The sequence below is a fragment of the Miniopterus natalensis genome, chromosome 13 (genome assembly GCF_054644295.1).
Source record: "Miniopterus natalensis isolate mMinNat1 chromosome 13, mMinNat1.hap1, whole genome shotgun sequence".
Classification (NCBI taxonomy): Eukaryota; Metazoa; Chordata; class Mammalia; order Chiroptera; family Miniopteridae; genus Miniopterus; species Miniopterus natalensis.
In genome coordinates this window covers 33655558-33681064 of record NC_142093.1, presented here as the reverse complement: position 1 = coordinate 33681064, position 25507 = coordinate 33655558, and the positions used below count along the sequence as shown (strand labels likewise).

General features: G+C 34.2%; 1 protein-coding gene across 1 annotated transcript in view; it reads right to left on the bottom strand.

Moving 5' to 3' along the window:
• Positions 1–25507, bottom strand: part of EHBP1 (EH domain binding protein 1) — a 272093-nt gene that overhangs the window by 213965 nt on the left and 32621 nt on the right. The window contains exons 4-5 of the mRNA XM_087823592.1: positions 22999–23094; positions 17404–17457 (exon numbers count right to left, since the gene is read on the bottom strand). Of these exons, the coding sequence (XP_087679718.1) occupies positions 17404–17457; positions 22999–23094 (150 nt within the window). The remainder of the gene's footprint in view (positions 1–17403; positions 17458–22998; positions 23095–25507) is intronic.

Below are 25507 nucleotides of genomic sequence, written 5' to 3'. Positions count from 1 at the left end.
CATATTGGAAGCTGGCTTCTCTAGCCAGGAAAACAATGGCCCCTCTGGTCTTTTTCTGTCTCTTTTACCCTTTGCCTCAGTGAGGCTGCAGTTAAGATACCATGAGAGAGAATCTCAGGGCCCAGATCATAGGACAGGGCACAGAACTAGACTCAGATGGAGACCAAGATTTGCTGCTAAGACCATGGAGTAAAGGGATAGCATACTATCCCTCCAAGTGGTTACTAGACTGGTCTCTATGCCATTTCCACTGACTCAGGATCAAGCAAATCATGGCACCTAGTCACAAAATATACTTTTCAACTTCTCAAATGATCCTTGAGTCATAGTCCCCACAACGCAATAAATTCAAGAATGAAAAACAGGAAAGAAACAAAAAGTGAAGGAATATAGAACTAAAAAAGAGCAGCCCTTCTCCAAAAGCCAGCCCAAGTGTAGATAATGGATGGTGCTAGCTCTCTCCCTGCAAAACCCTCAATGTCTGCCTGACAGGAGCAACACACAGTTCACTGTTACAGGTGTGTACCCTTATCCCCATTTTCATTTAAGACATCCAGAACACTAAATTTTAGTACAGAAAGGAGGCATTCCTTGCACCCAATCTTTAGCATCCAACTACATAAGCAGATTCAACACTAGGTGCAAGGCTGGTGTGCCTAACAGCAATGAGCCTGCCATTACTCAGTAAAACTTTCAGCAAGATTTCAGTCTGGCAACTTGGTAAAGGGATGTGCAGCTCCCTGACTGTCAGTTAAGGGTTTAAGTCAGAACACTGACATTAGGGGAGAGGGGTTCATATGTCTGCCTTACCCAATCCTGAAACTGCAACATAACCAAGGAAAAGGCAAAGATATGCCCTTTCCTTCTTATTCTCATTGTTAGTAACTCTGAAGGTTTTTCCAAAACTTTTCATCTATGTCTAATTCCTACATCTAGACCCTATCACCAAAATAAGTGCTCAGGGAAAGCAATATTTGTTTCTTTCATCCTCCCAAATTAGACTTTTCCTAGCTATAAGCCTTATGTACCAAGACCCAGATATTGGGTTCTTGTCTAGCTCAGCTAAGATGCCTGACTACACAGATTTGGGCTCAAACAGCTGACTCACTTTGAGCCTATTATGGTTCCAGGATTTGCTCAGAGGCAGCTGAACTCTATTTGTCAAATGAGTGTTGACTGGTGGAGGTGGAGCATAATGGAGGTAGGAGGAGAAGCCTGCCTCCAACCCCATTCGCCTAGCTTCACTCAGGCGGAAGGCTTAAACCACATGGAGCAGAAGATCCCGGCCTAAAATCAGTTTGTGCACATCATCTTTATGGCAGGATCACAAAAAAAGCAAAGAGAAAAGCCTCCAGATGGTTTCTACTGAGTGTGAACTCCAAACCATCCTTTCCTCTCCTTACAAAAGTTTCAGAAACCACAGTATGAAAGCACATGGGTAATGTGGATAAAATAGCCCCTGGGTCTGTGATTTACTGAGGTCCCTGACCATAATCTGGCTCCCTTCCTGATACAGCCTTAACCTATAGAAAGAAGGAGTAAACCATGTTCAGTTTCTGCAGGAACACATCTCTCTTATAACGTCAACAATGCCATTTAATAGGATTTAATTCATGAAAACATTCCATTTGCTTTTTTGTCAGTACAAATGTACCTATATCTAATTATATAATGCAAAGTTCCAATTCTAAATAAAGAAATAATTTAAAAGTTCAGCAGTAAAAGATTACTTTTTAAAAGTTTTGCTTGTTTGTTTTTGTAATTCACTTCATGGTTGTCTTTGAGCAAAGAATTATATATAAGATTTCAACATATTAACTGACCTTCCAAGGTGGCTAGTGTGGCAGAAAACTAGAATGCCAAAAATCCATTCCATTATAAGACTAAGGAAGTTGGGTTTTTTTAATCCTCACCTAAGGATATGCTTTATTGATTTTAAAGAGAGAGGAAGTGGGGGAGAGAGAGGGGACAAGAGACACATTAATCAGTTGCCTCTCCTACACATCTGACTGGGAGTAACCTAGGTATGTACCCTGACCGGGAATCAAACCCACAACCTTTTGGTGTACGGGACAATGCTCCAACCAACTGAGCCACCCGCCTGGGTTAAGGAAGTTTTATCTACATATTACAAAGAGAACAGAGAAAAACAAGTAAAAGTAACAAGTTGAGATCAATCTTAAAAAAAAATACTTTTCTATTAAAAGTGTGGCATGTCATTAGAACCCTACAGTAATACAATTACCAAGTCTGTTCTAATGTTTTTCGTCAGGGGTAAAAATGGCCTCATGCAGATTCATAACATCTTGCACGCACTAGTATCTTTTACTGCTGAACTTTTATGAGTAAACATGTAAAAAATTGCTCAAATACACTGCTGGTTTTAAATATTGCTAGTGTAGCATTAGAGGTTTGTTTTGATAGCTAACTGTCTGGTTTATCAGCTTCTTCCCTCCAGTTGGCAAAAAACAGAATTTAAAGCAACTCTGGTTGTCTTTTTCTCTCACTCATTTGGAGGTAGCTAACAGGAAGTAAGAAGAATCACCTAAATGGCTCTAGCAATTTAGAAGACGGACTGCAGTATACTACTGTAGCTCAATAACTGCACAAATTATATGCCATCAAATTCATTCGGTATAAAGTTAAAGTTTAGACAATTTTTTTAGTTTATAGAAACTAGAATGTACAAGGCTGTGGTATTTTCCTTAACTCCCAGAAGTCTCCTTTTATTCAACTTACGTTCATCTCAAAAGGGATATAGTTGCTGGAGATACAGTAATAATTTATTTAAATACTTTCTATTCTATTATCAATTTTAAATAGAAACATCTATTACAATGTAAAAATATTATTCTACTGCTCTACTTTAGTTTTAAGATTGTTTGATGAAATATATACATTAATTTAAACCTCTAACAAATTTAAACTTTTAAATATTTCTCAAAAATGTTAACTGGGACTATATGCTAGTGCATTCCATTTGCTATATACAAAAAGTATAGATTTCAAAAAGATAAAAGGATCACTACTACTACCTAAATTTATAAAGTAAAAAAACTGGGTTATCCATGTGAGAAGAGATTTTTCTGCTTGTATCATGTGATGTACCCGATTTTTCAAAAATTGTAAAAAAAAAATTGGGCAACAATTCATTGAAAATCTGATTTTTTTAAAAAAGAAGACCTTATACACAAACTTTTACCTACATTGTAAAGAGATCTCAATCCTCTGAAGTAGCTGCAAGTACCTCTGAAGTATCTGCAAGAACCCCTCAGGGTCCCAAGATTCAAGGTTAAGAGCCTTTGTTTGGTGCAATAGCAAGCTGTCTGTGCTGTCTGTCTATTGAGGAAAAGACGATTTCAGAGATCCAAATGGTTGAATAAATGACTCCATACTTCAATATACATTCTTTCTGAAACCTTCTGCTTATAAAGACCTGCTCTTTGGTCAAGCATATTCATTTCCAAATTTGGTATTCCAGACTTTCCATGACCTGGTCCATTTTAACCTAATCAATTAAGTGATTTCCTTCTCCCTCAAGTTTTCCTTCCACGTTTACTATTTTCACCTCATTTGTAAAGTCTCTCTCTGCTATTTATTATTAGCATGTATTGAATTCTTACTATATATCAAACACTATGCTAGATGCTTTTTATGTCTTTAATACATATCTCTAATCCCAGCTACTATTTTGTACATTGACCTCTTCTACAGATGATAAAACAGGTCGTGAAAGGATAAATAAGTATAAAGTATACATTTATACTGCTAGTAAGTATAATTCTAATCCAGGTCTAACTGCGCCGAAAGCCTTATTTTTCCCCTTCTCTAATGCTTCTCCAACTTTTCCTCTCAATTACCCTTAACAGGATGCATACCTCTGAGGACCTGGGAAGTATAATCAATCAAGAAATGGCATTTTTTTTAACTCATGTTTCACCTTTAAATTCTCACTATTTTTGCTTCTTTTTCTGAAATAATTCCATGGAGATGTCATTATAAAAAACACCCTATAGTATTTATTAGAGAAGAAAATTTACAATATAGAAAGATAGAAACTGACACATATCTCTAGGGATAAACACAGGCATGTCTGAAAATCTGCTTCTTAAACAATCTTGATAACTTCAATCCATATTAGCTTATCTACCTCTAATTTCTATTATACTTTTCAGCTATCGATACATTTATCATAGTACATATCACTTTATTCCTGTTTTATGTGTGTATATCTCAAACCAGACTTTAGTATATGAGTATAGATGTTCATGTGTATCCCTTGTAGTAATTAATTAGTACAGGTAGGCTCTAAACACAGTGCCTAGGACAATAAATGTTGATAAGCAAATAAACAGTGAGATGCATGGGGCTCCAGAGTCTGAAAATTTCAGTTTGAGACAAGGCTAAGCTGTTTTCTTTGTGTTCTTGGGCTAGTCACATAACCTCACTGAATCAAGGAAATTATAATAATGTCCACTTTAGAGAGGTTTCTAAAGGATTAAATGAGGTACAGTATTTATGTGAAAACCTTTTGTACTCTGTAACAAAACTTATCAAATATTATTTAAGATTTATGAAGTTATTATTGATCAGTTGTTAAGTTTAATTTTATTTTTTAAGAGATAGGTGAAGCAAGACCTTAAAGTTAATATATCACATCAGCCTACCTAAATTTAGAAAGAAAAGTAAACTCTAATAAATTCCAATAAAGTATACCATCTGTTTAATTGATCTAAGTATCATGGGACAAAATTATTTTCACAATGGAATACATTTCATAACATATAAAATACTGTTTTATACACTCATCCACCCCCCACACACAATTTTCCAAATCTTTAATTTGCCAAAAATGCATAAGCATGGGGGGCACAATGTTCTCAAAGCTACATCCCTGCTACATCAAAATTATAATTCGGTAGGTCCAAGTTGGGGCCCATCCAGGTATCTGCATTGCTAAAAAGGACATGGATGACTTAAGTGAATACTGACTTAAAACTAACGTCAACAGTTCTTTACCACTACTACCCACGATGTGAACCATGTAAATGGGTATATTCACAGTAATTACGTAGTGAAAATTTTAATTTCTTAATTATCATATAATTCAACTAAATGGCTGTATATGAACTAGAAAGTTGAACTACAACCCTAGAAAAAAGAACTACTGTTTTAAAATGAAATATTCAAAAAAGCAATTCACTGAACTATATGTTGTTCCACAAACAAGCCAAGATCTCTTACCTCTGCTCAAGCTAATCCAGTCACCTGAAGCACTTTTCAAATTCCCTGAAGCTGACAATCAGCGTACTTAATCTCTTATCTGAAATCTCTTATTTGGATTTTAGAAAGGCAATAAAGTGCCTATGCCTACATTACAGTGCCTAGATTACAGCACATTCCCAAAGAGGACTGAGGCAGCACCCCATAATCAAACATATTATTTCTACAGCAAAATGAATAAACTTTCACACTAAGTGTAATAAATACTATAAATAGCCTCACTTCAGGTAAGGACAGGTTTTGTCACCAAACAAGTTTGAACCAAATTTCCAAAAAATAAACACTTAAAAGGGTCTTTAGGTAGTAGAAGTTCTGGATTTCGAGGTTAGAGAGAAAGGACTGTAAAAACTTTATCTTTTAGGTTTCAACTTCTATATCACTTTCATTGGAAAGCTTCCCCCAACACACCAAGACTGGGTTATAGGTACTTTTTAAATGTACACATTTAACACCCTATACCTACTCCTATCTTAGTGGCTGCCTGTTTATCTTCCCACAGACTGTAGGACACCTGGAGTCAAGGGCCACATCTTTTTCACTATTACACTCTCAATAACTACCAAATACCTGCCACAAGTTATCCATTTAATAAAATTAGTAAATGGATAAACAATTAGAGCTACTAAGACTTTTGTGAAATTTTATAATATCAATGTACTTGTTTGATCTGTAAGGCATGATTAACATCAATGAAGATGAATCTTCACGTAATGAACTGGGACAAAAATCAGAAAATCCAATTTAAAAAGACTATCCAATAGCATACTCATTGTAATAGCATGAAAACAGTGCTTTGTTGCTGCAAAGGAAAACTTTTTCTTAAATTTGTTAGCTAGGACATTTTACAAAGTAAACTACTACATGAAATAAATAATCTAAGATGCAATAATTTATTTACTATTTTATCACAGTTTCTTGCCTTATATATAGGTAAATACAATACAATTGACAATCCATGTTATCAGAAATTTTAGAATGTAGGATCTAAAGAGGGAAACTTGCTTTCTTCTAATTAATATACTCTAAATTGGCAAATAACAAAAAAGGACAGACAGTAGGCAAGATGAAAACGGAAAACTAAGTACTTAAGCAAATGGGTAGTTATACAAGAATCTTAGGATTTTGATCATTCTGGCAGGCTCATAGCACATATGATCATTCTTAGGCATACCTTTCTTCTTTTTTTCCAAAGTGCAACAAAAGTTTCTCCATTATTTTCTTTAAAGCCAAAGGGTCTTTTGAGAATAAAGGAGGTGAAAATTTTCTCCAAAAGCACATCTGAAAGATACCTGAACTAAAACAACACACTAAATATTTAACATAAGGAAAACTAAGAAGGAAAAAAAAAGTATATATATGGACTTTCTCTGAAATTTAACCAAAATGCAAGTGAACTGGCTGACAAAGCCTCATATAACTACTAGCCATATGTAGAATACCCTACCTAATTTACACAGACAGGCAGTCACCATTCATATAACATATACAACAGAAAGTTGACATGATAATTTAAAGACTAGAAAAGCCTGTCTGAAGTATGAGCTTCCTATTCTAAATGCCTGCAAGAGTTTAATTCTGAGGGGTTAGGGGGAAGTTTTGTTGCTTCTAATATTGTTAATTTTTTTCTATGTGGAAACAAACAAATATCACTTTTCAAAAAATAAAACAGCTCATTTTGAACCTTAGACTTACCCAGTCAGAAAGATCAACTAAAAGGAAGTTTATTCCATTGTAGATATATATCACATCTTCTTTGTTTATTCATTTATCAATGGACACTTAGGTTGCTTCCAGATTTTGGCTATTGTAAATAATGTTGCAGTGAACATAGGGGTGCATACATCTTTTTGAATTACTGTTTTTGTTTTCTTCAGGTGAATACCCAGAAGTGGAATTACTAATCATATGGTAGTTCTATTTTTAATTTTTTGAGAAACCACCATATTGGTTTCCATAGTAGCTGCACCAATTTACATTCCACCAACAATGCAAGAGGGTTCCCTTTTCTCGACATCTGCACCAATACTTGTTACTAGTCGTCTTTTTTATAACAGCCATTCCACCAGGTGTGAGGCGGTATCTCAGTGTGGTTTTGATTTGCATTTCCCTGATGATTAGTGATGCTGAAAATCTTTTCATGTACCTGTTGGCCACCTGGATGTCTTCTTTGGAAAATGTCTATTCAGGGCCTCTGCTCATTTTTAATCAGATTGTGTGTTTTTTGTGATTAGATTTGTATGAGTTTTTTATATATTTTGGCTATTAATCCCTTCTCCAATATATCATTTGCAAATATCTTCTCCCATTCAGTAGGATGCCTTTTCATTTTGTTCATGGTTTCTTCACTGTGCAAAAACTTTTTAGTTTGACGTAAAGCTACATCAGTTTAAATGGAAGAAAGCATAAGCTACAGTTCCTTAAAAAGATATCCACTCTGTACCCAGCCATCAGAGAGAGATCCCTTGGCCAAGATAACACACACAAAAATTTTTTTTTGAGAAGAGAAGCATTTACATATATTTTTTCCTCTGAAAGAAAAAATAGAGGTAATTTATCAGAACACAACTTTGTGAGATTGAGAAACTGACTCGATTTCAGAGGAAGATTCAAACTTAAATTTAATGAGGCCAGAAACTGTGATTTTTATATTGTTTACATTGTATTATTTGAGCTATTATATTATTTCTATTACTGGTATAATCTTGTCAGGTAAATTTGGTTGGGCAAGCAATCTTGTTCAACAAAATCCGATAAAAGAAAAAAGAAAAAAAAGAGGATTTATAGTATTACCTTGGAATTAACATAATGTCCCATCCTATCCATTTAAAAGGCTTCTGAAGGTAACATGAAATAAATAGCAATAAAAGCACTGAGAAGCCAAACTGTCCATCTCACTGGTCGCATATAGAAATAGTGGGAAAGATTAAATAGGTGGCCCCAAGAAAACACATTATGAAACTGCCATTTGACCAGTGATCCAACTTCTAGGAATATATCCTAAAAATCCTGTAACACCAATCAAAAAGAGTATCTGCACCTCTATGTTCATAACAGCTCAATTTACAATAGCTAAGATCTGGAAATAGCCCAAGTGCCCATCAGTAGATAAGTGGATAAAAAAGCTGTGGTACATTTACACCATGGAATACTATGTGGCTGTAAAATGGAGGATCTCACACCCTGTGAGACCACATGAGGGGACCAATAGGAGGGGAAAAGGGGGACATCTATAATACTTTCAACAATAAAAATAAACACGTTTTGAAACCCCAGTGATCTTCTTTAAGGAGGACACAGCACCTCAAGTTAATCACAGGCCTATTATTAAATCTATTGGATTAACAGTTTTAAAAAAATAGAGGTCTATTGAGCTTCAGTGAGGTGCTCATGTTTTGTTTTGGTTGGTTCTGGTTTTTGTTTGTTTTTCCTTCCTCACAATTATCTCATGAAGAATGGTAACTAGTCTAAATTCACCATTGCCCTTACCTGATATTTCTTTCCTCTGCTTAGAATGGCTTTTTTGCATAACTCCATTTTTTCTTAAAAACTAAAGCTCTGCAGCCACTTCCTCAAGAAAGGTAAATTTGGTTGGGCAAGCCCTCCTTCACGGCTCCCTAAGGATATATATCTTTTTTCTTGTATTTCTTTCTTTACATACATGACATCTTCAGTAATTTATACACTTCAGGAGGACAGGCTACTTTATGCCATCAAATACAAGTCTCCCTTGGTTTTTAAATGTGCCATTATTTTATATAACACTAAGAGAAAAAAAACACTACCAGTTATAATTGTAAAACACCAAAAATGTAAGATGATTCCAATTTCAGAGAAGTTAAAATATGGGAAGAGAGGGAATATGCATCTAAGAATCAAAATTCTGCATGTTTTAACTGCCTCAGTATCTTCAATACTGACAAAATGTCTCAGCATATAGAAAAAGCACATTAAATGTCTGTAGAATGACTGAATGAATTCAACTTAGATCGGTACTTTTCATCAATATGCATTTTGGATTTCTTCAAAAACCAAAAGAATCTAAGAAAAAAAAATTTTGGATTTTTAAAACTAAGTCCAGGGATATAATTTACAAATGCACTGGTTCTGATTTTAGTTGAATAACCTAAAGCACCAGAAAGAAAATTTCTTGTTTGTTTTCTAAATATAACGGTTATGGCTTCACATTAAACTACCCTGTGGGGCCCTGGCTGGGTAGCTCAGTTGATTAGAGTGGTGTCCTGATATGCCAAGGTAGTGGGTTTGATCTCCAGTCAGAGCACATACAAGAATCAACTAATGAGTGCATCAATAAGTGGAACAACAGCCTAGCCGGGCATGGCTCAGCAGTTGAGCATCTACCTAGGATCCAGGCGATCGGGGTTCGATTCCCGGTCAGGGCACATGCCCGGGTTGCGGGCTCGATCAGTGACTCTCTCATCATTGATGTTTCTATCTCTCTCTCTCTCTCTCTCTCTCCCCCTCTCCTTTCCTCTCTCTGAAATCAATAAAGATATATTTAAAATAATAATAATACGTGGAACAACAAATCAATGTTGTTCTCTCTCAAAATCAATTTTAAAAATGATAAAAATAAAACATGTAAAACCTACAATGTCAATTGCCTGGGTGAACAAACATTATTATATTATGGTAGATAAAAAAAGAAACATGTTGTTTTATGATAAATAATCCAAAATAAAAGATAATTTAAAACTCATTATATCTGTTCTTGAAGTACATTCATATATTCATATTGTGAATAAACACAAACATAGACTGTCATGCCCAGAGAGGTAGATATTAATAAATTACCAGCACTTGCTTAATTTCAGAAAACAAACGGGTTCCTATTCTTGGATTAAATTTATAAGGAGAAGATATTCTATCAAAAGCTGAAAACTTTAGAAAGATGAAAATATTAAGTTTAATCTAAGTGAGGTGTTTATCAGTTGTCTTATCATTCATTTAAGATAATGATCAAGTCTAGCTATCATCTGAGAGGCATAAGTGCTATAACGGAGCAGAAAAACTAAAATCCTGCAACAATAAATTTGGAAAGCTGATCTCCTCTCCTTTGTCATTTTTCTATGTCCTCTTCCAGTTATAATAGTGAAACACATTTATAGGACATAGAGAAATGATAAAAGTAGTTACCCCTTACTGAGCTAGATGCTTTACATACATTATTTCTAATCTTAACCAACCTATGGAGTAGATATTAATATCATAACTTTATACCTGATTACACTGAAGCTATAAAAGATTAAATAACTTATCCAAGACTACAAAGCTAGCAGTAGTAAAGTCACCTCTAAAGTTTTCATTTATGTATTAAGTAGCTTTCTGGTCAAGACAAAAGCTCAGAAAAAAAATTGGGAAAGCTCCCATGACCAGAAACAAAAGCAGCAAAAAAATGAAGACAGCATTGTCTCAATTTACAAAAAGAGGCAGGAAGGTTGCTTTGAGAAAAAAATATTCAGAATTCTAGGAACTGATAAATTCTGGGACTCCATTTTGTAATGTCTAGCAGCAGCCAAGTAATTAATCCCAATAGCTTTTAGCCTGAAAATGCACAATTAAAGACTACCTTTTCTAACCTAATACATATATACCTCACAGGTTTCCTACTACAGAAGGCAGATTTAAAAATTATCTATGATTCTATATTTTCAAACTATTTATTTTCATCTTTGTCACTAAAAGAAGTAGTTATTGCATAGGAGTTAAGGGTAAAGACCATGAAGAAAGACAACTCAGGATAAAATCCTGACTTCTTAGCTATACAGCATTGAGCAAGTTACTTAACCTAAGTCTTACTTTCTTTATCTATAAAATATGGTTATTGATATCTGACTCACAGTTATTGTAATGAGTAAATGAGGTAATATGTATAAAGCATTCCATATAGTACCTGGTATACAGTAAGTGCCCAATAAATTTGTTAAGGTAATATTCTTTGATGAATTCTCTGTTTTACTGGGATATTTTATATTAAGCAAAAACTTTAAACATTTTTATTGACTGTGCAAGGAAAAGAAAGGTATTAACATTTCCACTCGAAGTGTCAGAATACTTTTCAGTGTCAGCACAATTTACAAAAAAAAACTTTCAAATAAAACCCAGATTTTATAAGAAAAGACAGACTTTAGTCCTTTGAAATTCACTATTTCATCTGTACATATTGTGGAAACACATTTAAATATTTAAATGTAAGAGAGCACATTTGTAATATGTTACTGCTACAGTAATAGAACTATTTCTCCAGACAAGAGTCAATTTCATCATTCACCACTGAGGGGAGCTGCAACCTAAAAAAATGGTTTATATAGACTCCCAAGTTTATTTTACACTTTCTCACACCTCACAGTATTTGTTTAATAAACTCAATATATTTTAGACTAATTTGATAAGCATGCCTGAAGGCTCATTATATCCATGCAACTAAAATGGGAGATCACTATCCATATCTTCCTGCTTTTGCTCCATAGCACTTACCTAACATACTATATATTTGTCATGTATTTAACATATACTATACACATAGTACATTTCTCACACACTGATTTTTATTCTCTCTCTCACACACACACACATACTCATGCACGTGCGCGCACGCGTGCACACACACGCACACAGAGGAATGTAAGCCCTATGAAGAAGAGATTTTTTGTTTTGTTTTATACACCATTCTATTTCTAGTATCTAGAACAGTGCCCAGCACAAAATACATGCACAGTGAATTAATTGCTACTGAGTGAGTGTGAATGAATGAACTGAATACTGGTTCATTTATTTGAAAGGTAAAAAATACATTAGATAATGGGAAATATAGTACCTCTTGTCCATGGTTCATTTTTCAAGGTTTCAATTGTGGGTAACAATCAACTGGGGTCCAAAAATATTAAATGGAAAATATCAGAAATAAACGCTTCATAACTTTTAAATTGCATGCCCTTCTGAGTAGTGTGATAAAATCTCATGCTGTACCACTCTGTCCAGCAAGGGAGTTAATCATTCCTTTGCCCAAAGTATAGGCTATCTGCCCATTAGTCATTTAGTAGCCTTCTAGGTTATCAGATTGACTGTGGAGGTATTGCAACACTTGTGTTCAAGTAACCCTTTTGCTTAATAATGGCCCCAAAGCACAAGAGTAATGATGCTGGCAATTCCGATATGACAAAGAGAAGCTGTAAAGTATTTCTTTTAAGTGAAAAGGTGGAAGTTCTTAACTTAAAAAAAAAAAAAATGTATGCTGAGATTGAAAGAATGAGTCTTCTATCCATAAAATTGCCTAATTTATAAATTAAATTTTATCTTGGGTATATATGCATAGGATTCTATACTATCTGTAATTTCATGCATCCACTAGGGGTCTTGAAATGTATCCACTGTGGATAAGGGGAGATACCTGAAAAATGTAATGTCTACACATACTGAATTTTGGGTTAAAAAATCTAACAGCTGTTATTTAATCCTATATTTGAGTATACAGACAGATGTCATAAGAATGACTTGTTTAATACACATTTACAGTAGAATCCCTCTTAAATGATCTGAATGGCACAGAGTTGGTCAATTAAACGTAGTAGTCTACTAACCATGCGGATACATATGGGGTTAAAACCAGGATGTTTTACTGACAGAATGCAAAGTATAAGTTAATCTATATAAATTAAGTAGAGGTTGATCAAAAGAACTTCTATGTAATGGCATATGGATCCTTCACATACTATCTCACTGCCACTACAGTCTACTTCTTAAAATTTTCTTCATACAGTTGATGGTTACTTAATGTAACCTCCCCCTCCCCCTTCTCTCTCTCCTTTTATTGGCATTTATTTGATGCAGAATTGACTCCCGGGTCATTTTTGTTTCTTCTGGAAATTTTTTTTTCTTCTGTACAATCTCTTCTTCTGGTTTAGAAATAATCTGCTCTTTTTTAGTAGTATCATCTCAATGTGGCAGAGAGAGCTCATGTATGGGTTAATCCGCACATGAGCTCTTTAAATTCTACACCACATCTTGGGAGCATTGTTCACCTCCATCTAAATCAACAAGTTAAGCATCACTCTGCATTTTTAAGCACCTGCAGCAAAAATTCAGCACTCTTTCTGGGCCACCAACCCCAAGTCTCCAGCCCATTTGGCCTAGGCACACCTACCAACTCCACCACCGTAATGACAGAATAGCACACATTGCTTCTGTAAAGTGACATCCTTCAGATACATATACCCTTGATGGCTTGGGCAGTTTCATGAGTGTTCTTAAAGTGAACATGAAGATTTAAACCTCTTGATTTGCATGATTTTGTGGGGTTTTCTGGGTCAAGTAAATAGCAAACCATTTTCAGAGCTCACCATAGGCTGCTTACAGAGCGAGCTATAATTCCTCTCTTAAAAATAATAATCCTTACAGGATTTCTAAAAGTTAATTAAGTTTAACTATAATCATTCACTTACTCTTTCAACAAATATGTATTGAGTACCTATTACACAAAAGGCATTATGTAAAAATAAAATAAAATTGTGGTATATATAGACATAAATGAAACAGAACTTTTCCCTTGTTAAATTTACTTATCCAAGGAAGGGGGGGTCCTGTTAGCATCTCAGAAAATTGACCTAGATTTTCCACAGCAGATAAAAAGATTTAACAGCCAGATAAGAAAGAAAAAAACTATTCTCAGAATTCATCTATTCCTCTCACTATATAGGAGTTGGTCCAGGCAGAAAGAAATTAAGTTCCTGCCCAATCCTGGCCTATTTTCCAGGTAAGAATACACTACTTTTCTTTTTTTGTTTTGTTTTAGGTTCAATTATACAACCTCATCCTTTGAGCTTAGACAGGTAACAATTTGTAATAGTTATCCTATTTTGAAGTATGTAAATTACTATATTCTCTTTTAAGTTAATATTTTTTAAATGCTTTAGTTATTACGTGTATTCATGCTCTTTCCTGAGCATTAAGAATACAGCAATTTCACAATACTTCTGAAGTCTGGTAACTCTATACAATGTAAATAAATATGATAATGGATGTGTTTAATATTTACCTTTCTTTCTCTAACAACTCTTTAAAAAATAAACATGGTGCTAGTAAAATAGGTCAAATCCCATAACTGCCTTTAAAAAAATACCTGCTATAAAACAGACATCATAGAAAATTCCATCTAATAAATGTTATTTTCTTGCAAGCATTATTAATTGCTGTCATCATTACTGATAGCTGAAAAACTGCCTCATCCCACATTCTGATTAATTTAGCTCTTCCATACCTAGATTCCCCTAAGTTTTAGCTATCTCTTAAAAGATGGGTATACTTTTTTTTATACCCATAGTCGAGAAATTAAGTTTCTGCTACAAAGGCTAATATCTTCCTTAAAATGAAAAGTGAGTTTATACCACAACTTAATTTTCCTTTTCTTAAAAAAAAATTACACTATAGTTGACATACAATATTATGTTGAATACCATAAATGTTATTCAACATTTCATACTTTACAAAGTGATAATTGATATAAATCTAGTAACCACCTGCCATTGCACAAAGGTTATTAAGATACTGTTGATTCTATTCCCTATGCTGTACATTACAGGCCTCATGACTTATTTTAAAAGAATAAGTGTGTACTTCTTATTCCCCTTTACCTTTTTTGCCCACACAATTTAATTTTCTTTTTTTTTAAATCTGACATAGGAAATAAGTACTATAGAAACAAGGAGTAGGAGAAAAAGAACTGTTGTGATAAAAATTAGCTCAGAACAGGAAACTCACAATACTTATACTCCATTCCAGATTAAAAAATATAAAGAAATACATATATTGATATGGATTTTTAAAGAAAGATATATATTAGGGAGGCATTAATTTATTCCAAAATGATACACTAGGTAATTATTTTAAATATTTTAAATATTTCATTCTTCATGAACTTGAAAACCAAAAATTTGATCTACAAAAAGGTAATTTTCAAAAAGTTTATAAAAATATTTCTATCAACTAAAAGTCACAAACCTAGAAAAGCCCCCCTGAGATCAGTTAGCAAAAAAACTTCATTTTATAGATGAAGAAACTGAGTCATAAAAAATAATCTACTGAAGGTCACCAGCTTTGAAGATACAAAATCAGGGTTTATACTCAATTCTAACACAATCAAAAGTTCATGTTTTCTTCTATGATATGGGAGAAAGAAAAATGTGTATTTTTTAAATAAGAATATGAGGCAGAGAGACAGGAGGTAGAAAATCTTTCAGCTATTAAAAAGCATAATGATGGCTGAAAATCTCCACAAGTCCAGTGTTTTATCCACTACATAACTCAGAGTAAGGTCTTCAAAATCACTGGATAGCTTGGTAAAATTTAACTCTAGTAATAGTTCAAGTAAAATGTTAGTTTTATAAAGTTTTATAAAGAATATGAATAACAGTTACAAGTCATCTATGTTTATTGGATTTTTATAACTCTAAGTTATTAATAAACACTTGTAGGGAAGGAACGCTAACTTATTTTATTTTCCATTTTCCTTCTCTGGCCATTCCCTTACCTCAACAGTCACATTTTTGGCAACTTCAACTATTTGAGTAAGAAATACGCAAATGAGCAAAATAAGCTTCTGAGCTTAAATAAATATATTTTTCATTGACAGGATATCAAACATACTTTTTGACTTAAGAAACACATACTTCAAAAGGAAAAGGATAATTCAAAATATACCCATTTATCTCATGGTCCATTTAAAATCTGTTTCACTTTAAATTTTAATATTTCTCCACTGACCTTTAAAATATCTTTATAAAATATATAACACAATTTAATAAAAGAAGTTTTCCTAAAATTCTGTAGATTTGAAAGCCTTCTGCATTCAAATCTAATCTATATCATAAAGCTTTTTTTTTTTTTTTACTTCAGCCTTTCAGTAGGTTTGTTAGTTCATGAAACTATTCAGAAATTTAGAACTGGTGTACTTCTCTACTCTAAGAGTCATTGTGCTGTAAACATACCTTTCTAAACAAATAGAAAGTTAATTTTTACATAGTTTTACCATTAACTACAACCCAAATTTAATTAGCTAATTCTTTAATACATCAAGTTAACAAACAGACTTCAGATGTACAACATAGCCATGAGCATTGAAAACTGAAAGAACATCCTTTGAGGAGAAACTCCGGATGTGAGAATGAAAGCTAGCTTTTGAAGGTGTAACTAATTTCAAGAAGTCATGTGTTAACCTTCAACATGACATTGGCTTTATATTCAACCACCAGAACTCTACTTGCTGTGTTTGGACCTGATCTCCCTCCTCATCTTCCCAGCTCTTTCAGACTAAAGATAGCCCAGTTACTGCTGGAAAAAGTGTAAGAATCCTTTTATCACTGAGATATAAAACAAAGATGCAATATGCTGACTTGGGAAGGAAATATATGCTAAAAAGTATATAAATCTGTTATAAATATATTTTAGAACCTTAATGGTGATCATAACAGTGATGATGACAATTGTAAAAACTAATATTCATTAAAATTAAGATTAAATTCTCACAACAATCACATTTATGGCTGAGATGTTAAGAAACTAACCATAATCACAGAGCTTGTAAGTGAAAGATCTAGGGCTTGAAATCAGGTCTATCTGACTGCAGGATCCACACTCTTAATTTACTATATTTTCATTGCCTATCCTCCCTAATCCCCATTCAAAAACATTACTGAACACCTACCATAACCACCTGCCAGTCACTTAAATTCTACAATATGTAAATTAAAGATGATTATTAAAGCACCAATCTAGAACCCCTTAACCCAAACGAAAAGTAAAGCATGTGCTTTTTTTAAAAAAAGATTTCAAAGGTCACTCATGATTTCATTCAACAAATGTTTAAATGAAAATTTGCTGTGTGTGAAGTACCATGCTAGATGTTGAACAGATAAAAAGAAACAAGACATGGTCTTTCCCTCAAGCCCCAAAAAGTAATATATGTAATTCAGTATTAAAGAGCATTTTTATTTTTAAATCACTATTTCATTTCACAAGGCAACATTACTCCTATTACCAAAATGCTAGTGTACCTTAGTAATGTATATAGTTAAAAATGTGAAAGGTGACAATTTGCCATTAGCTTACATTTTCGATGATAAATGTCCACTCCTTATCTTCAAATTCCTCTGCATGTGGATCCTATAATTAAAGCAAAATTATAAAGTTGATATACATTTATTTTTTTCTTCTTAACTGATTTTAGAGAGGGAGGAAGGGAGAGACAGAGAAAAAAATATCGATGTGAGAGAGATACACAGATTGGTTGCCTCCCTTGTACATGCCCCAACTGGGAATCAAGTCCACAACCTTCTGGTGCACAGGACAATGCTACAACCAACTGAGCCACACCGGCCAGGGCCGACATACATTTCTTTAATCCAATCAATTACTAAAATGCAGGCAGCCTTGCTTTTAGCTTTATCAACTTTTTCCTCTTATGAAACTTCCATAATTTCCCTAAATTTAAAGCATTATTTTATACTGAGAAATTCTCTATTTTATTTATATTGATACATATCATCTTCCAGCACTACACAGATGACAAGACAAAAAGGAACCCACTCAGGGACAGATAACTTAGCAAGTAAACTATTAAGAAGTACTTTATTTAGATATTAGATGCTTCTATAAAGCCCTGCCTTCATTTTCTTCTGAGCACAGATTATGTGAACATCTGGACTTTCAAAGCACTGCAAAGGACTTCATAATCTATATAAAATGGCAAATTGGTGTGGCTATTGATACCACCCCATTCCCCCTTCACTCAATAATCTTGGAAATGCCTCAGAAACAGGAGAAAGGGTAATGGATCCTACAACCAAATACAACTAAAAAAAAAAAAAAAGGCACATTTTTGCAAGTATTTATTTGATAAATATTTATTAGCTACTTTTTTTTTAAATATATCTTTACTGATTTCAGAAAGAGGAAAGGAGAGGGAGAGAGAGAGAGAAACGTCAATGATGAGAGTCATTGATCGGCTGCAGCCCGCAACCGGGACATGTGCCCTAACAGGGAATCGAACCCTGATAGCCTGGATCCTAGGTCAACGCTTAACCGCTGAGCCACACCTGGCCGGGCAATTAGCTACTTATTATATAAAGGAGTATAGAGGTGTTATATGGACTCAAACATAGTTGTCTTTGCTTTCAAAGACAGAAATACTAATCTAAATAAATATGTAACGAATGAAATACATGGTTTCACCAAATACCGGAAAACAACACATCACTTTTTACAGAAATGAATAGGGAAAGCTTTATGAGAGAGAAAGCATCTGGGTGAGGGGAGGTGGTACAGGGCTTCTACAGATATTAAAATCAGTAAAGGCAAAAGGCAACAAAGTATAAGACATAAAAAAGAAAAGTAGTGGGGTCGCATCATGTGTGCAATTAAGTTATTCAAGTTCAATTCCATGTGTTAGAGGAGGGGGAGGGATGAGAGAATTGAGAGTGAGAGAATATTTAAATAGAGCAGGCTTTTGGCTCAACATTCCAATCTAAGAGTGAGTGAATGCACACCGATGGAGAATGGCCTCTGCTATTCCCCTACTGGGTCTCAGGTCCTAGGGAAGCATCTTATTCATGACTAATTCTACTTTAGACTATTATTAATCTTCTGTTTCTATTGCCACAGCCTTGATTGGGTCCTTACCACTCTGTGCCTAAATAAAAGCGACTACAGCATTCTCAGTCTCTGTCCTCCAATCAATCTTGTACACATTAATTCTCCCAAACCACAGTTCTGACCTTGTTAGTGCCAAACTCAAATTTCTTTAATGTCTCCTACATACCTATAGGATAAATTCAAAACTTCTTAGTTGTATTTCTTTATATGTGTTTTTGTTGTTGTTATTTTTACTGTAATAGCACAGTGGTGACTGATTCTAAGCTGTATTGAGGCAACTATTTCTATGAGTAAATTCACACAAATAGGATAAAAACCTTTCAAAAAGGAGTTTCTTTGGTGGTGTGGGGCAGGGCGAGGTAGTAGAAATGGTAAAAGGGAAAGGTAGAGAACTCTACTTGATACTTATTTCCCCAGACTGGCCCTGCCCATGAACTAGGTTTATGAACAGAGAATATTATAAATAAAGCTTGAAGAAGCTTTTCCATGAGGAATTTAGGGTACAAACTGTGCTACTTTAGACACCAAGTAATAAAGTGTGTCATAATGCTGAGGAAAGAGACATTTTACCACCCACCCTACCTGCCCTTCCCCCTCATTTTGTTGAGGAATGCAGCCCAGTTGCAGCACAGCTAGTACAATTAATAATAATAACAACAACACCACAAAATACTTAGAGTACACATTCTGCCTCAGTTATTGTGCTGTTTTAATCATCATAGAAACTTATGAATAGGTACTATTTTTATTCCCATTTAACAGAACACAAAGCTGAGCCCTAAAAGATGTACTGTCCCACAGTGAAAAACTAATAGGTATTAAAACTATGTTATGGTTCCGGGTCTGCCTTACTTTTAGGCACATTGCTGGTTCAGTTTTACCACCATGTCCACAGGACCTTGAAAAGTACCAGCCACACAGTAGACTCTCAAGCATATTTAATGAATGAATTAATAAATATATATCTTACAAATTAACAGATATTGAATAGTGCCTTACATATTACATGCTCATTCTCAAAGCAGATGAAACATTATTTTTAAACACCAATGATGTGTTACCCCTAAAAGAATAATTTCAGTGGGACCAAGGGACACATCTGATAGGGCAAAGAGAGTAAAAACAAATAAGAGAGCAAACAGTAATGTTCATTTTCAGGACACTTCAAACTGGGTCTCTACACAAGTAACTATATTATTGACTAGACAAAAATATTTGTAATGAAGATTGCGTTTAGCTTGAATCAATTAATTCTTTGTATCTTACTCTCTACCCTCTAGAGCAGCAATTTTCAACCCGTGTGCTACAAGAATTTTTCAAACATGCAATACCTGACTATTTAGGCAGGGGCACTGGCCTCTTTTCCCTTAGATTATCAAATTTAAAAAAAATTACAACAATCAACGCAACCATAGCCATCCAGTGTGAATGAATCAAAATTATACCGATTTTTTTGTCAGATCTGCAAAAAATATATTTCTTGGTGTGCCACAGAATTTTAGTATTTAGTTTGTGTGTGCCATGAGATGAAAAAGGTTGAAAATCTCTCCGCTAGATTCTCCTTTACTACCACTGCAGTAAAGAGAAAAGATGAAAATGACTTAAACAGCCCTTTTCTTTCTCAAAATCCTAAGACTTTTATTCATTTACTAGAAACACATATTTTCAATCTAATTCAAATTTCAAAAACAAGCATGCATGCAGGCTAAAGAAATTAACTTCAGTTAAATCATAGAAAAAATAAAACACTGATAACTTCTTTAAAATGCACCTTGTCTATGAGCACACCTCTGTGAATACTATACTTTGGACAAAAAGGATTTAAAGTAGTGTTTTTTCTATTTGCAAACTTCAAGATTAAGTGAACTGTGAGACTTTATTAAAGTAAAATTTTGAAAAGGGAAAAATAAGAAAGTTTTTTACTTGAATATTTTCAATGATGTTCAAATAACAAGATCCAAAAATTATCATGAAAAACTGAAAAGTTGTTTTGTTTGCTTGTTTTACTTTTCTGTATTATAATTCTGCTGGGATGGAAAAGTCAGGAAGATAAAAACGGTTGATTGAAAATATTCTCTAAATATTTTAAATGGTTACAAGGTTGTTTTAGGACAAATGATACAGCAAATGGGGGAAGAAGGGGCATTTGTTTTTGTTTTTTTCTATACACCATAACACTCAAAGTCATAAAAGTTCAGTGATAAAGATATGCTGAACATTCTCATCAGTACTTCAAAACAACACTTATCTCCTAATCCTCCCAAGTGACATATTTCAACAGCCACTTTCAACTCAGAATCACTCAGTACATATCCTTTCCCCAAACACATGGCTGTCAGCTATTTATCAGCTCTATTCTAACCCCTGTTTTCTCTATCAACCTTCTTTTTAGAAAAAGTTGTATAACTATGTCTATTCATTTGCTTTACCAATATAAACAATAAACTAAATCAAAGCTTTCAAGAGATTACTTAAAAGTCTTCCTCAAGAATGTGAAAAATCTTGTTGTAGCCTATATTCATAGTCGTTTTTATTACAGAATAGGCAGTACAACGCAGAATAAAGAACAGGGCTAAATCACAGTGTGACTGGGCAAGTTACCTTCTTTTCTAGTCTCAGTTGCCTTGGCAGTACAATAGAAATAATCATAGAACCTTAGGGTTGCTGTGAGAATGAAATGAAATACTCTAAAATTCTCAGTTAACGTCTAAGCTTACTGTATCATTCCAGCAGGAAAAATATGGATAGAGGGATTTAATAACAGGCTTTCAGGACAGCTGGCTGAAAGACAATAGGATGGTTCTAGTCCTCCCGGAAAAAAGGAACAGTAGCTACTGTCTCACCCCTTATTTCTCCCTAGGCAAACCAATCATGGTGTATATATGACAAACATAATCAAGTAATGTTATAATGCCAATAATAGTAATATCAAAACTATAAAATATACATAAAGTGTTAAGAAAACAGAACATTTAAGAGTAGTATTCCATTCATGGGTTAGTACATTAACATTCAACATATTGTTTTGTTCTATTGATCTCTGCAGTAGTTCCTGAATAAGTGAAATAATATAATGGATCATAAAATCAAAAGCAACCTTGTTACACAGCGATTTCACACTCTAAGCCATATAACAATGCTCTACTTAAATTTAATGTCCTGGAATATTTAGTGGATTTTCCTAAGCCACAAGCTTTATGTTACTAAATTATGCTTAATAAAATGGCCTTCTTCTTCCTTTCCTTCTACAATAATTTCAATACAATGGGAATGATTGAAAGAAGAAATAAAGCATTTGTTTTCTAATTTCAACATTTTCAAAGAGGCTAAAACTGAGACATAGTAGTCTCAACCTTTTATTTTTAATTTTTTTGGAGTAGGTAAGGAGTTGGTTAGGAAAGTAAATACTTTAGTGTTTAATCACCATATGTGTGAGAAATACATTATAATGTTTCAAGAAATATGGAACACTTTCAAGAAAAAAAGTACATAAAACAGACTGGTAGGTATATATACACCTACATTTTTAGATTTATACTTTGAATTTACAACTAGATTTTTGTTTTTAAGCTATAGTATTTATAAAATATTAATAGCAATAAAATATTTATCAAATATCGATTTAAAACTTATCTTCTAATACTAACATCACTAAAATATTTATCAAATGCTCATTTAAAAACATATCTTGTTATTGGTCAAACAAGGCTAACAAAATGAGGCTCAAAACTAAGAATTCCACAAACCTCAACTTTCCATAGGAAAAGAACTTTAAAGTTTCCCATGGATAGAACATAGGAAGTAGTAAAAGAAGTATTCCAACTGATCTTAATTATAACAAGTTCAAAAGGACTACCAAATTATTCTGACTTTATAGACCATGAAATATCCTGATGCTCTTGCATTGTTAATAAACTTCTATATCCCTAAAAATAATGCATATTAAGGTACCAGGTTGGACCCAAATGCATAGAACAATGAATAGTGAAATATTCTGTCATTTAGAACCACGATTATATAGTAAATTCTTTAACTTATAAAAATGAAACTTACCTTAAAAAGTGTCACAGTGATTTCAATGTTTTCAGGAACAGGCCACACTACAACACCACGGTATGGATTTTTTATTCCAGGTTGCCAGCTATGAGCCTACCAAAATAAAAAAAATGGCTTCAATGTGAAGTACAGGAAATGTAATGTTAATAATTTACAAAAATATATTGACCCTCCGTAACTATCATTAGATCTGTATGTAGTCTCCCTGAAATAAAAATAACTGGTCAAATAAAACTTTTCAAGCATTAAACTTGGGTCATGACAGCTCTATCACATGACAGCTACCGATGACATCTATAAACAAACCTTCACCCTATCTCCCACCCACACCCAAAAGAAGATGCAAAATTGAAGGGTTTCATATTTTCAAAAGCTACTACTCGTGATTGGATAAAATTTTATTAGGAGACATATTTAAAAGCTACTTTTGTATTCATAGAACTTAAAGGCAAATTCATTCATCAAAGGGAAAAAGTAACTGCATGCTTTGCATTTAAATTAATTTCCCATTAGACTGTCAATGCTTATTTGGGACAATTAAAAAAAAGAACGCAGTTTTTGCAGTTAATATTTCTAGTGCTTGTACTTTTAAAGATTTTTTTCCTTTGGAAATCTTGGTTATCAAGGTTCCCTAAGGGAACCTCCCTCCCCCAAATTTGGGCATTATCACTATAGTTCTTTATTGGTGGTGGCATTTCCAGCCAAAACTGATGGAAGATTAGCTATGCCAAGACGTCTCAGTTAAGTTCTTCATCTCTATGGGATCCATGGACATGCCATGAATGTGATAATAAAAGCTAGCAGTTTATAGAGTACTTTCTATATGTCAATCCATGTTTAACTTACTTATGTTTAACTCATTTAATCTGCCTAAGAACCCTAAGAGGTAGCAACCATTCATTCATTCACTCACTCAGTTGATACTATCTGCCAAGTACTGTCTAGGCACTGGAGTAGGAAAAAGAACAATCTGCCTTAGTAGAGTTTACAATATAGTAGGAAGAGAGAGACAGACAAAATAAGTAAAATATATAGTATGTTAGGTGGAGGTAAGTGCTATGGAGAAAAATAAAAGTAGGGAGGAAGGATGAAGTGGGGCAAGAGAGCGTAACAATTTTCAATAGGGTAGTCAGAGAAAGTGTCATTGAAAAGATAATAGTTAAGAGAAGGTGTTAAGAAGGTGAAAGACTCAGATATGTAAATATATGAGAAGAGCTTTCCAAGGAGATGGTACAGCGACTGGAAAGGTGCCTTGGAAAGCTGCTGAGGCAGTTAGATCACAAGGAGGCCAATTGTGGCTGGAGCAGAGTCATCAAAGAGAAGAGCAGTAGGAGACAAGGTCAGAAAAATAATGGAGGTCCAATCATATAAGGATCTGGGAGGCCATTGCAAAGATTTTGGCTTGTAATTTGAAGGAGAAAGGAAGCCACTCGAGGGTTTTAAAGAGAGATATGATTATCTAAATTATTTTTAACAGATTCACTCCAGCTAATGTATCAAGAAAAGGCTCCATACATAAGAAAGGATACAGCGAGACCAAATAAGAAACTACTGCAATAATCCAGAGGAGAGCTGAGAGTGACTTGGCTTGAGGTGGTAGAAAGATGGTACAAAATGGCTGGATCAAGAAAATATTTTTATATTTTCAAAACAGAATCAATAAAGATTTGCTGTCTGATTGTATGAGAAAAAGGAAGTAGACAAGGCTATTTTAAGGCTTTTGCCCTTGAGCAAGTAGAAGAAAGGAATGGCCATTAAGAGATAGGCAAGACTGCAGGAGGAGCAGATGCCTAGGAGATATTCAAGTTCAGATGTTCAAATAGGCAACTACATATAGAGTCTTGAGTTATAAATTTGGGAATCATTAGCATACAGGTGATATCTAAACCTTAAGAGTAGATGTGATACCAAGGGAGTGAGTACAAATAAAGAATATAAAGGCTCAAGCACTGAACCTTGGAGTGCATTAACAGGTCAAGGAAATGAGAAGGAATCCAAAAAGGAGGGTCAAAGCAGAAGGAAAACCAGAGGAGTGCTGGTATCCTGAAAGTCTAGTGAAGAAAATGTTTCAAGAGAATGGAGCAATCACCCGTGCCAAATGTTAGTGATAGGCCGAATAGGATGAGGCCTGAAAAACAATCACTGGAATTAACAAAGCAGAAGCTATTACTGACTTCACAAGATCAATTTCAGTAGAGTGATGAAGGCAAAAGCCTGGGTTCAAGAAAGATTAGGAGGAAAGAAACTGAAAATAGAAAGTACACTCAATTCTTCTGAGGTGTTTTGCCGAAAGAGAAGAGAGAGAAACTGGTTGGTGCTAGTGCGAGAAATACTGTCAGAGGAAATTTTTTTAATTAGAGAAAAATATTTTTATGCTGATGGGAAATATCCATTTAAGAAGCAAAGTTTGCCCAGCCGGGCGTGGCTCAGTGGTTGAGCGTCGACCTAGGATCCAGGCGATGGGGTTCGATTCCCGGTCAGGGCACATGCCCGGGTTGCGGGCTTG